Source organism: Harpia harpyja, chromosome Z (genome assembly GCF_026419915.1).
Source record: "Harpia harpyja isolate bHarHar1 chromosome Z, bHarHar1 primary haplotype, whole genome shotgun sequence".
Classification (NCBI taxonomy): domain Eukaryota; kingdom Metazoa; phylum Chordata; class Aves; order Accipitriformes; family Accipitridae; genus Harpia; species Harpia harpyja.
The window spans coordinates 102,293,004-102,306,026 of NC_068969.1; the positions used below are offsets into that span (position 1 = coordinate 102,293,004).

A 13,023-nucleotide genomic window follows, 5' to 3' on the forward strand; every position below is an offset into this window, starting at 1 on the left:
ACATGGCTCAGAAGTTCAACAAAAAATATTCAGCATCCACCTAAACCTAGTGGTTACAGACTAGGGTCCTCTTTGCTTGACTTATTCTCTGCACTGTCCCAGTCTGAGCAGTTTGGCAATCCAGCCCTTGCCTATAACCAAATGCAGCCTAGGCACTACAGCTGCATCCATACTAGTCACTTAAAACAGTGCCAGGGAACATTCCTGGGCACTGGACCTCGATGGTCTTTGCTGTCATGTTGGCTGAACCAGACAGTTTTGGCTCAGGACCAGTGCAAGGCTGTCCAAAGATGGCCCAACATGTTTTTACAGGATCTCCATGTCACCAGTGCCCTCCCCAAGCAAGCCCATCAGCCAGCTGGATTCCCAAAGGAGCAGATGTGCCTAAGATGCAATATCCATGCTTTCACATTGCACTTGTGTTTCAAGAGCTCTGTCCTTCCTGATACCCCAAATTCTGCTAGGTTTTCAACCAAGCTCTGGCCACATTCACATTTTCTCAGATCTTCTGGCAGGGTCCAGGGCAAAGAGGCACTGCTCCCAGGAGGCAGCTGACTTCATACACAGGAGGAAGGACCTTTCCTATTTCTGCTCGTTACTGTGTTACAGAGACACAGAACACAAATCTCAAGAATGGCTCATGAAAGGACTTTGATTTACGTAGATTAAGCTGCAGCTAGTAGGGTCACCTTTTTCCCCTCATTTCCTTTCCCACATCCTCTGAAGATTCAGCCTTTTTAGTCTTGCAGCACAAACCTCTCTCTCCCTAGCAGATCCTAGCACCTTCTGTTGCACAACAGGCACGCAAGCCCTGAGCTGCAGCAGCATGCTCCCACAGACTGCTCTGTACCACTGGATGGAGATGCGGTGTGCAGGCTCTTGCTGCTTTACAGCTGCTGTGTAGCACTCGGAATTCTGAGAATATCACGGTGTGGCTGCCCACGGGCCAGGCATTGTGCAGGTCTGCTCTAGTGTCTGTGTGTTACTTCAGAGTGACTGTTGGTAGTGCAGAGCTGCTGATAACTTAATTTGATATTACGCATTTTTCCAGCTGCTAAAAACACGCTGATGAGCTGGATTTGATTGTCTCAAACTGCAGAACTTCTAAACCAAACACCTACTAGCACCTGTTCTTGACCTGACTCTGAGCTGCTGCTGACCCAAACATTTTTACAGCCTGAGATTTTTTTACATAAGGAAAAACAGGTCGAGTGATTCTTGCAATATCAAACGGACAAACCAATGTCTGGTCAGTTTTGGTGCAGACCTGTTCATCTATTGTATTTGGCCACTGATCACCTTCTGAGATACTTCATCCAATCAGTAATGGTTTCTTTATACCTTCCTTTTTTATCCCTTCATTGCCAATATTTCTTGGCTGCAGAAAATAGAGCTCATGTCTTATCCTTTCCTAAGCAGTCTGATGGGCTTCACATGAAGAAAAAGGTTAAACAAATAGAGTGATTACAAAAATTCTTGCTAACAATATAGATATAGCAAAAGAAGCAATGATTTTTTTTTAACCTTTTGATCTCATTCACTAGATTTTCTCCTTTTCCTGTTTGTCCCACTGTCATTCAGGATTTATCATCTATTTAAAACCAATTTTATGATACTGCAAATTAAAGAAGAGTGTAACAAATACATTTGGGTAAGATAAAATGCTCAACAACTACAAATCACTGTAGCTCAGCTGAATTCAACAGCTTAACTTGTTATCTGCATAGCTTGATTCAAGTTTATGTTTTTTCTCCTTCTACCTTTATATAAAGGGCGGGCTGCAGCTGGTGTAAATTGCACAACCTTATTCATTTCCATGGAGTTTAAACAAATTAAGCTAGATAACGCTCTGCCCCTGGCTTGTCCCTCATATCCATATTTCTTCATTTGACCCCAAACAAGTGGAAAGCTGTTCTCTTTGATCTTCATACTAGATTTTAAATCTTTAAGATTTATAATTCACGTAGTGGTATCCTCTACAGCATATTGCAAAACCCTATTTGGCGTATAAAAAGGCTGTCACTGGCAAAATCCCACATGTGAGGGGGCAAAAGGGGATAATCTTCTGATTGCAAAAGGATGGAACAAAGCAGCTTCTTCATGAGTCCTTTGCATTTATGTGCAAAAATGTAGCTCTAGCTTTAGAAGCCCCTATCCACCACTGACCATGTAGAAATATTTTAAAATGGTTTCAAGATTAACCTGCCTCTGCAAATCTCCAGATTTGTTGTTATGTTCTCTTATGTGGTGCTTTGCAGGTGGGAAAGGAAGTACGCCAGCAGCTCACAGGAAACTCTACTTTCACACTGTGTCCCCAGCTTTAGGAGATTTACTTATCTATATAGAGAAGTTATATTCACATAAGATTATAAACTAGGAAGTAAAATTGAACTAGTCTGATTCCCCATTTGGCCATTAAAACATCTTTGATTTGATTTATAGTGATTTGATTTATTGTGATTTAGACACTGAAAGACAAAAATAATAAATCAAGGAGGCTGCCTTACACTGGATCAACTGTAATTTGTGACACAGACAAGCCATCAGACCAGTGGAGAAGTTCATTTTCTCTTTGAAATTAATCTCCCCCCTCCACACGGACAAAACAGCTTTTTTTTTTTTTTTTCCCCCTCCACATTTCTCCCCTCCTGCATACTCACAAGCAACAGTGGCTGAGGAAAATGTGTAGGAAATTCAATAGGTAAGGAACTTTTATCATTTTTTAGTTAAACTTTTGTGAGTCTTGCCCCACATTTAATGGGAGAACAGAACATGGGAAAAACTCCAAAAATAGATCCCAAAATGTCCTCTACTCTCACAGGATGAGGATGTCTCATACCAGCAATGACCATGCCATTTTAACGGCCAGACCCACTCTGCAGCATGTTGGGTTTTTTGGTTGTTTTTTTGTGGGTTTTCTTTTGGTGGGGAGCAGGGCGGGGAGCTCCCACATATGTAAGTGATAGTTAAGGGTAATGCATACTTGCTATTTTCCTTTTCACCATAATAAAAAGTTAAAAATCTAATGGTTTTTTTTTTCCCCAGTTGTGGCAAATATTAATTATACCTCAAACTATCTTCAGCGTACCTTGTGGGTTACCACTTGTAACTGACATTATGGCATTATTTTGTGTGTCTATCACAGACAACCTCAATTTTGTTGGCATAATTCAAATATAACTAGAGTTAAAAAAAAAAAAAAGGAAAGAGAAAACTGGAGCCCAGTGAGTTAAGTGAAATATTTTGATTATTAAAGGGTGTCTGCAGAAAAAAAGCTGCAAAAGAGTACTCTGGAGTTTAAACATTACTCCTTTCTTACTTTCCCCTGTTGGAAGAAGACGTTCTGGTTCTTTTAAAATACATGGTGTCTCTCTGTATCTATAAGAGAAGAAATAAGTGCTGTATGGAACTAGCATTTAGCATGAGGGTCCAAAGCATTTTTCACACAGATTACAGGTTCAAACCCAACCCAGAAGTTTAACAGTGGGCCAACGCTTAGTGGTACTTTGAAGTTTATGTGAAATTAACCAGTCCCAGCAGAATTTGAAGTAAACAGGATACAACATTACTACCAAAAGCAGCAGTTAATATGGCATTTTCAGGAAGTCAAGGGTTCCCTGGACATGAAATTTCAAAGGACAGCCCTGAGGTACATTAATGAAACTATTTAAGGAACTTCGATATGCTTTGGTCCTGTGTTACGGATGGGTGAGATTTTATTGTTTAGACCTTTTGAGAACCTGGGGTTCCTCAAGAACATTAACTTCGTATTTAACAAGCAAAAATCAAAATAGGAAAGTTGTTGAAAATGGTGTTTTAAATTAAATATACTTGACGTAATCCTATTAAAACAAGATTCTTGTATGTGTGTCATGAACCGATATGCCAGAAAGTTCTTCTACTCTGGCTTTACAAGTAATTATTTTTAATCTTCTAAATCAGTATTAATGTTTTAGAAGTGCACCAATCAGTGTAAAAACTAATTTACGATTTTTGAGATGAAACTTAGTGTCCTTGAATACTTAATGAAACCAGATTTTTATAAGTAATGAAGGATCTGAATTGAAAGACCTCAAGAAAGAGGAGGGAAAACTCAAGACTGGAAAATAATTGACTACAGAACAGGAAAACAATTACCTGAGCTTGTGAAGCTATTTTTGAACGGTTTGCTACTTCTACACTTCAATTTGATTATTATTTGCTGGTTTTGTTTCTGAGAATTTGGGAAGTCTGGATGCAAAAACTTGCCTTGTCTATGGCTGCCTGAAGTGTCAGGACATGATGTGTTATGTGCTTATTTAAACTTTTGCCTAAAGAGGACAAGAGCAACTACATATAAGTATACTGTTTATAATAGAGGGACTTCGGGTTTGGGTTGTTTTTTTTTATATATACACACTTATTTTATTAGTTAAGCTCAACAACTACCAAGGTAAGAAATAGATCAACACTTGAGACTGCAGAGACCCGCTGCATGTAAATCAAGAAAGCAATGTAAAGGTATTTTTTCCTGTTTTTAATTACTTCACATACTAACAACCAGAGTGCAGAAAACATCCGGTGTACAAAGCCAATGGTCATGCCGTTATCCACGTGAACTACCATCTCATCACAAGGCAAGTGCAGCTCAAAAAAGGAAAACTAAGCGGGCAAACCTCATAAAAACAAAACCAAAAGAAGTAATTTCACTGGACAGACCAAAACCTTCAGATGTGGTGACAGACCAGTTATGTAGGAAGCCAGTTCCCAGCAGGGGAAGCTCTTCAGCAAAAGGAGGCATTTCGCCACGTTTTCTGGCACAGCGGGGAAGCCCCCTCAGACACCCCTTCGCCCCCGCCACCCTCCCTTCCCCTCAGCTTTTGCCTCTCGGGGCTGAGCTGCCTGAGGGGAAGCCCCGCAGCGAACCCCGGCAGCGGACGCGGCCCTCGGGACCGCCCGGCTCTCAGGAGACCGGTGTTTCTCCCTCAGCCACGCTTCCAGCGGCGCGGGGCGGCGGGGTGGGCCGGTCTTCGACACCCGGGCAAGCGTGACTTAGGTGTGCGCCCAGGCAGGCGGAACCCTCCGCCACCGCCCCGGGGAGGCTGAGGAGTGGCGGCCCTCGCCCGCCCTCTAGTACTTAAGACCTCTCCTCAGAGCCACCAGACGCTGCTCCCGCACGGCAGAGAGGCCACGGCCGAGCAATGGCCGCTTAGCCTCCTGCCGCGCCGCCTCAGCCGCCCCCGCGCTCCTCCCGCCGCCGGCGGCGCAGTGACTGGGCGCAGGAAGGAGGGAGGGGAGGGGGTGCCGGCCGTGGCGGCGGCTCCGCGGTCTTCTCCTCGCGAGAGCGGGCGAGGTTTCCGGTGTTGTGACTGCGGGGCCGTAAACATGGCGGTGAGTCTACGCGCCCGGTCGTTGAGGCACCTCCGCATCCGAGGTAAGGGGCCCCGGCCAGGCCGCGGCGGCAGGCTGTCCCCGCGCCGGCTGTCGCGCCACGCCGGTGCCCAGCCGCCCCCTGCCTTCCTTTCCTCCCTTTCTGCTCCTCCGGCTCCTTCCTCCCCGCCAGCCTAACGCGCTTCTCTTTCCCCGTCCCCGCAGGTCGCAATGACAGCGGCGAGGAGAACGTCCCCCTCGATCTCAGCCGAGGTACGGCCGGTGGCCGGCGGGGCGGGGGTCGCCGCCTGCCCCTCGCTGCGCGCCCGCGGCGGAGCGGGGGGAAGTCGCCGGCGGCGAACGGCCTGGTGCTCCGGGGCGGCCGCGGGAGCTCGGTGGGCGGGGGGGGTGGGGGGAGAGGCGAGGAGGCAGCGGGGTGCCAGTGCCCGCCGCCGGTGGGCTGACCGGCGTCCTGTAGTGAGCGGAGCTGCCCGTAGGTGGAAGCCTCCCCTCAGCCCCCCGCCGGCTGCGGGGCAGCTCGGGCACCGCCGTGCTGGGGCCGCAGGGCTGGCCTGCCACGGCCACAGGCGAGGGGAGCCCCTGCGTCTGGGCAGAGGCTCCTCGGCCGCTTCTGGGGTTGTTTTCGGAGGAGGTCGTTGCTCGTGGACGGGGCCGCTTACAGCGTCCGTTCCGCAGCGGGGCTGCCCGCGCCGCGCCCCTCGGCCTCGCCGCTGGGGCTCCCTCCGGCCGTCGCTCCGCTCGGCGGGGCGGGCCGCGCGCCTCAGGGGAGCACCTCGGCAGTGGTGACTGGTCCTGCCTCCATCCCTTGTCGTACATCCCTGCCAGCCCTCGGCAGGCTGGCCACGGTGCTTCCCGTGAGCCTCTTGCTGTACGACCAGAACGCACTCATCTCCCGTTTACTTGTTAAATTGCTCCAAACATCCTCCACTGCTCTGGGATGTATGGGGGCGGAGGAGGGGATAAGAGGAAGGAAGTAAAGGTAACGTCCAATACACACTAACTAATTTTGTCTTGGACGAATAGGAACTCGTTCCCTACCCAAAAGTGTAGCTCATCTTGCCTTGCTGAGGGCTAAGGTAAGGGGTAGACTCTCCCAAAGGGCCGAATAAAATGCAGGAAACAAACTGACCCACTAGAAGCAATGATCTTCCCTGGGGCAGAAGGTCTTGGTCTGGTGGAGGGAATAAAGTTGATGCTTGTAGTATAACTGCTCTGCTTCAGGAGATCCAGGACTGCTTCTATCCTGAATAGATCCGCTTTATGAGGAAGTAGGCAAGGAGATGACAGAATCAATGAGATAAAAGTGGGCTGTGAAATGTAAAGGAAGTACAAATATTAGCAGCATCCATAAGGTTTTCAGCTTAGTGAGAGGCTGTATCAGCAATTCCACCTCTAATTGTTTTTTCCCCCAGTATGATCTGTGTTTAGAATTTTTCTATTAAGCAGTTTTACTGTGGGCTGAAAGTTAGCTCTATGTATACATGTCATATTTACAAGTGTATTTTAGTTCCTGGGAAAAGCACTGAGGTTTTTTTTAGTTTAAAGAAACAGGCTCTTATGTCTCTTCCCACCTTATCACCAAATGGACATGATTGCTTTAGTGTAACACTGTTTAAAATTATAACAAGTGAAACTTTTGCCAACAAAATGTGGGACAGAGGCCTTAACAGTTCAAGCATGTGACACAATTACTACTGTAAGCAGTGTTACCTGTTCATGAAACTTACAGAATCAGGATTTTAATGAATGGGTTTAGTAACTTTTTTTATGTTGTGTAGCATACTGCAGTGTTTTGATGTGAAAGAGCAATACACAAATCTTAAATGCTGGAGTGGTAATTTTTAGATGTGGTCTGTTTGAAATCTTTTACTCAGAATTTGATAGGCAGCTATCATTATGATACTGTTTTTTGCCATGAGGTGTTTTCAGCCACCTACTGATTCCATGCAACCTGTAGTAGTAGCAGTATAGCTACTTCACATGTATCATATTGTAAAAGAGGCTCTCGGGTAAGATGCAAAAACAATTTTTCATACAACAAAAAAAGATGTTTTGCACTGTGACTGTATATAGCCCCTGTTTAAAAAAAAAAAAAAAAAAAGAGCGGCTTTAAATTTAGTTGTGAACCCTGTATCAAAAAAGTGAGGGTTTTGGTTTTTTTGTCAGAGAAACTACAGCTGACTGATCAGTAATCATATAGTTATCCATGGTAGGTATTAACTTCATTTTAAAGAGAAAACAAAAGTAAAAAGCTAAAAAGTCTCAGCAAGACATTAGCTAAGCTAGATGATAACTTCATTTCCACACTGAACACAATGAATGTTTGTTTTTACAGCTGTTACAATAGTTATATAAGCAATTAGTTTAAATATTTTAAATTGTTACCCTAATTCTGTACTAATATACACTGTTTTGATTCACTTTGAGCGGATCATACAGTTTTCCACAGGGCTCACATTTTCAGTAACTTAAAAGAATATTCTCATATTTTTTTATTTCCCCAGACAACTGAACTTTATGTTGATTAATGTGAAATAACTGATTTGGGCAAAGTAAAGAATCACCATAAACAGTGCCTCAGCCATATGCTTCTAGTTACAGTGGCCTCTTTATTACAAACATGTGAAATTATATTGGTATTGCCTTGTTTTAAACAGGTTCCTGTTAGCATTGGCTTGATGAACATGACTTGGCATACATGTCAGACCTTCACTAGTCCATACCTGTGGACTATATACTATGCTCTTTCCATGCAAGAGGCCAGTGCAGTTACTAAGTATTTCAGAAGTAATAATAGATGTGGGGAGGGTGCTAGCCCTGTTTCTGCTACTTTGGGTCCTACTTCTTCCTGGCTTTTTGTGCAGTAAGGCTCGGGGAGTGTTTTGCTGCTTGTGGAGCTGATCTACCTTTCTCTGCTGCTTTTTGTTTGCTCTTTTCTCCGTTGCTGTAGTTTGAGGGTTGCTGGTGTCTTCCCAGAATACACCATGTTGTTCTTATGTATTTTTACCATGGCTGGTGTAGTAGGGTTTTACTCTTTGGAGCTTCTTGGTGCTCTGCCTTTTTAAAAATGATATATAGTAATGTTTATGAAAGGCATTTTATATGATGGTGCATTGTGTGTGTTTGTGTATGTGAACTCTTTATGTACAAGATTAGCCTGGTTAAAAATGATACTGTAAAGTCTGTGGTTTGCTGTTTCTGGCTGGCTTGGTTTTTTGTTGTTTTGGGTGTGTTTGTTTTTTTTTTTCCTTTTAAACTTCTGGGCCGCGCAGCCCTGGCTGTACCCCATCTTTTAAGAGGATTCTGGTAAATCTTTTTTGGGGACAATAATTTTCTTAAAATTAGGATGATCAACTCTGGAAAAATTGTCCCCAGACCAAATACTGTTGGGCATAATGTTGGTACAGTAAGAAAAAACTGCAGATACAGGTGAAGTCTCATTGCTTTTGTCTACTTAAGGTCATATGTTGTATCTTTTGTTGGTTACAAAATTGCAATTAATAATTGGGATTCAGAGTACCCAGCTTTTGGCCTTCTGTTGATATTACCTGCTCAGAATAGAACAGAAAAGGAAAAGGAGGGCAGACTTGCCACCAGTGCAACTCCCATTGCAGTCATCTGGAAGGAATTAGCAATGGGATGAGGCACATTGGTTTAATTAGACTACTGAAATCAAGCTTGTAACTTCTTAAGGCCAGAAAGGACAGTTGGAGTTCTTGACCAGGTTAGTGCATTTTGTAGGAATTCTTGCATTGAGTCTGGTCATGGTTTTGTATGTAACCATGCTACAAGTATTATATGCTTTTAGCATAATTGATCTTAATTTCTGACTGTTTTACAGGTATTCCAAGCTGAATTACAGAAGCTTATATATCTCCCAAAGCTCTGGGTACTGTAAAAGGCTTGTGTAATCCATGCTTTGTTTGCTGCTAAGTTCTTTGCTCACCTCTATAACTGAATCGCCTCGTCCTGTTGGGTGGCCAACAGCTCTTCCTTTGTTGGAGTTGCATATGTTGCCTTCGCGTTGTGAAGGCCTAAGTAGTTTAGAACTTGCCTAGTTGAGAGCTGTGTCTCACAGTGCCTTATCTGTAGTCAGGCTCCTTTAAATGTCCTTCCTTCAAGGGATCCCTCTTTTCTTGGATTCCTGTAGCTCTGAGCCTGCAATGGATATTAGGAACTTTTCAGAGCTTGTTTGCTTACTGAAGCTTTGGAGAGATACAAAAGTGTCAACTGCTGATGGTCAAGTGCAGTTCATGCCTGTATGTCTTTATTTCCTCCTTTTTGAGGGTATCAGTCTTTGCTTTCTGATACTGTACTCTTTAATTAACTGAAATGTACCTATCTCCAACATCAATACTTTTATTTATTATTCACAAATGTGCATTATGAGATCCTACTTTGATTTAGCAGCTTTTCTTGTACAGGCAATTCTATTTTGTAAATGTTGAGTCCTCTAGCTACACCACGAGGCAGATATGAATAAAGTAGCTGAGAAAACTGGTGCTTTTTTCTCCCTGAGAGTGAGTTTCACAGAACTGGCTAGTGTTACCTGAAAAAATTTCCTTTTTTCCTTTTCCTTTGCCTCCATTGTCTGTCATTTCCTTCTGTCACGTAGGCAGAAATAAAAGATGCAGAAGTTCCATTTAACTTCACGAGATCTGAACTGTATTACTTTTTTTACTGTGCTTGCATCACTTTAAACCCTGTTGTATTTGATTCCATGTGCCCATATGGCAAACCGTAATGCATTGCATGCAGGGCAAACATCTCAGGATGCTATTTGCAGTTTACAGCCCACAAAAATGTCGGGCATTTTAAAGGGTTATTTGCGGGATAGTTGAAGAAGGCTGGATGAATTTTGTTTCCAAATTCAGCTTGAGATTTGATGACCGTGCTGTTTCTAGCTTCCTTCATCAATATGAAAGAAGCAGGGAGGGATGCTGTGCACCTGTCTGATACTGAGAGCTTAAGTAATGGGGAAGGGGGAAAAAAAAACCCTCTGGGAGTGCTTCCAGCAAGGCAGTAGGGAACCAGTGCAGAGATGGTAGCTGGTGTGTACTTTCTTGGTGGCTCAAAGGTAGTTCTTCCACACTATTGGCAAGGCTGTTACAGAAAGCCTCTAAGTTCTTCTTTGCGTACTCCTGCAATACATGGTCTGGCTTGAAAATATGGAGTGGAGCTCCACCACACTGTAGAAACAGTATTTTAAAAATACCAAAATAAACAAAATGTGTGGGCGCCTTTTGCCCTCGCTTTGCAGTATGCTATCATTGTGATGGGTAACTATAGCAGGATGCTTGTGTTAGATCAGATCACACAGAGCAATAGCTGGGTTTTTTGCCCCCTTGTTTGTCAATCTATAACAGAAGCCACAGCAGGAGCAAGAAGGTAATAAGTAACTTTTTTTTTCAGTTCTTCTGAGATATAAAGGGGCAACTTGAAAAATGGCTTGAGAGAGATCTTACTTGTCTTGCTGTCTGAGGAATTTTCTGCTGCGTTATTCTTGTATATTGGTTTTTTTTATGTAGGGAGACCAAAGGGCAGGTTATCAATGATGGTGGCCTGTTAACTTTTTGGGCAACATGTAACATTTTAAGTAGGTTTTAAAAGTGAGCGAGTTAGAGGTGCTGAGTGTATGCACTGCAGAATTAAGGCATACGCTTAGCTTTCTTGCCTGCACTTGTGCTTTAGTTGGCCGTTGTTTTGGAATTGTATAGTGCACTGGCCTGGTTAGATTAATAACACTTGTGTACCTTTGGCTTTGCTTCCTAAGGTATTACTGCTTTTACAATCTTAAGACTTCTCAGAGCTACTAAAATGGTGTGTGCTTACAATATTTTCACTTTTTATTTCTTGAAAACAGGAACAACATTTTTAATGAAGGAAAAATCTTAACAAAAGGCAACTTTAAAACCTTATGACTTGCTTACCTAGCATTAAGGTATCTGTAGGAGCTGGGCACTACCATGTCTTTCAAGATCTGCATTCGTATCTGTCTTTAAAGTTTCTGTGTACAGCATCTCTAAATTTGTTTTTGTGGGTGGGTTCTTTGTTTTTACTGCTGTGGTTCAGATTGGTCAACAAATGTCAGCACTTTTCTTCTGAAGGGCAGAGAATAAAATGACTGTTCTAATATCTTGTGGTTTCTATTTATATTTGACAAAAGAGATTGTTCTGCAATTTGGATCGGTATAAATAGCTTCTTAGGTGTTTAAGCAATGCTGTGTTTCCACAACATTATAGTGTTCTGCTTCCCCTCCCCCTGGTCATTTGAATCTTGCAAACTGTTGAAGTACGAAAATCTCTAGTCTTTGCCTTGGTATGAATGTTTTAGTCTTTGTCATAAATGTTCTTCAGGTTTCCTCCCCCCTGCCTTTGAGATTAATGCAATGCTTAGTTTCAGGTTGTTTTTTTTTTTTTTGTCAGAGCCTATCCAGTGTAGATGCTGTGTAAAGAAACGCAGCCCTTATCATAATTACAGTAAATAAGGAAGCTGTGTCAACGACAGCTTTCCCAGAATGAAATACATCACTTACTTGCCCAGTCATGCATACTTTACTAATTACCTAGCAATCTTGGAAGTTTTGCCCTAATAACATAGAAGAGATGCTCAACATCAGATAGAGTTTTTCTCTTTAAAGTGGGAAGAAGTGAAACAGTTATGATGAAAACCTGTTGTTTTCCAACTGTTTATTACCATACAAACACTGCAGAAAAGAACAGTGTTCAGGAAGTGTTACCGGATGGCTTGAGAGTTGATGTTGAAGTGATGGCTGACTAGTTTGGGGGAATGCACTGAAAAGTCAGGTAAGCTTTTTATCTTTCATAGTAATTGAGACTCCTGCCTGAGACTTTTTAAATAATAAATGACACAAATCATCTACCTGAAAACCAGCTACCTTCTTACAACTAAGACATACGCATGTGACTTGAGGCTTTGATAACTACACAAAAGGTTAGATAAAATAAGAGGTTTGCTTTTTATTGTAAGTGTTTTTAACTGTGTGCAGGTAGGCAGATGCTTATGCTGTAGTGCAGGTGAATTTGCACACTGAGCAACACTCCTGTGATGAGTTCTGATACAGAAGGGAGGGTGCTAATAACACTGCTACAGAAGTGCTGGCTGATACTGGACAAATTGTTTTAACTGGAGCACTCGTAACTTTCAATCTCACAATAAAATATATCTTGCTTTATCTTGTTTAAAAATCTGTAGTATTAGTGTATTCATGTATACTGCAGAAAATATTTTTTTCATTTGCCAACCATCTGTTGTGGTGATGGAAAATTTAGGTAGAATGCATCAGGAAAAAAGCGGGACTTAGCAAAAATTCAGAGCATGATTAGTGAAGAGTGTATTCACCAAATTCTTGCATCTGGTGAAGAGGAGGAACGTTGGTAAAGCTGTGTAAGTGAGAAAATGGAGTAAAAAAACCAGCACAAAACCCAATAAAAAAACCTCAACCCCAAAGAACAAAAAACCCTACTTACAGTTGTGTTTTCTTAGTTACATGATGAATTTTACTATTATCACATACTTGAAAGCTCTGTAGGACTCATGTTCATACGCTTCTGTTACATTTATCAGAGTGTAGCAAGCTGCATCGCAATAGGGGCCTGAATAGGTTTGGGTAACTAAATATTATGAGGAAG

At 42.8% G+C, this 13,023-nt stretch overlaps 1 protein-coding gene across 1 annotated transcript in view; it reads left to right on the forward strand.

The window, feature by feature from the left end:
- Positions 1 to 5,274: 5,274 nt before the first annotated feature.
- The window catches only part of RICTOR (RPTOR independent companion of MTOR complex 2), an 89,614-nt gene continuing 81,865 nt past the window's right edge, over positions 5,275 to 13,023 (forward strand). The window contains exons 1-2 of the mRNA XM_052778819.1: positions 5,275 to 5,413; positions 5,575 to 5,622. Coding sequence (XP_052634779.1) covers positions 5,365 to 5,413; positions 5,575 to 5,622 — 97 coding nt within the window. The 5' untranslated portion in view covers positions 5,275 to 5,364. The remainder of the gene's footprint in view (positions 5,414 to 5,574; positions 5,623 to 13,023) is intronic.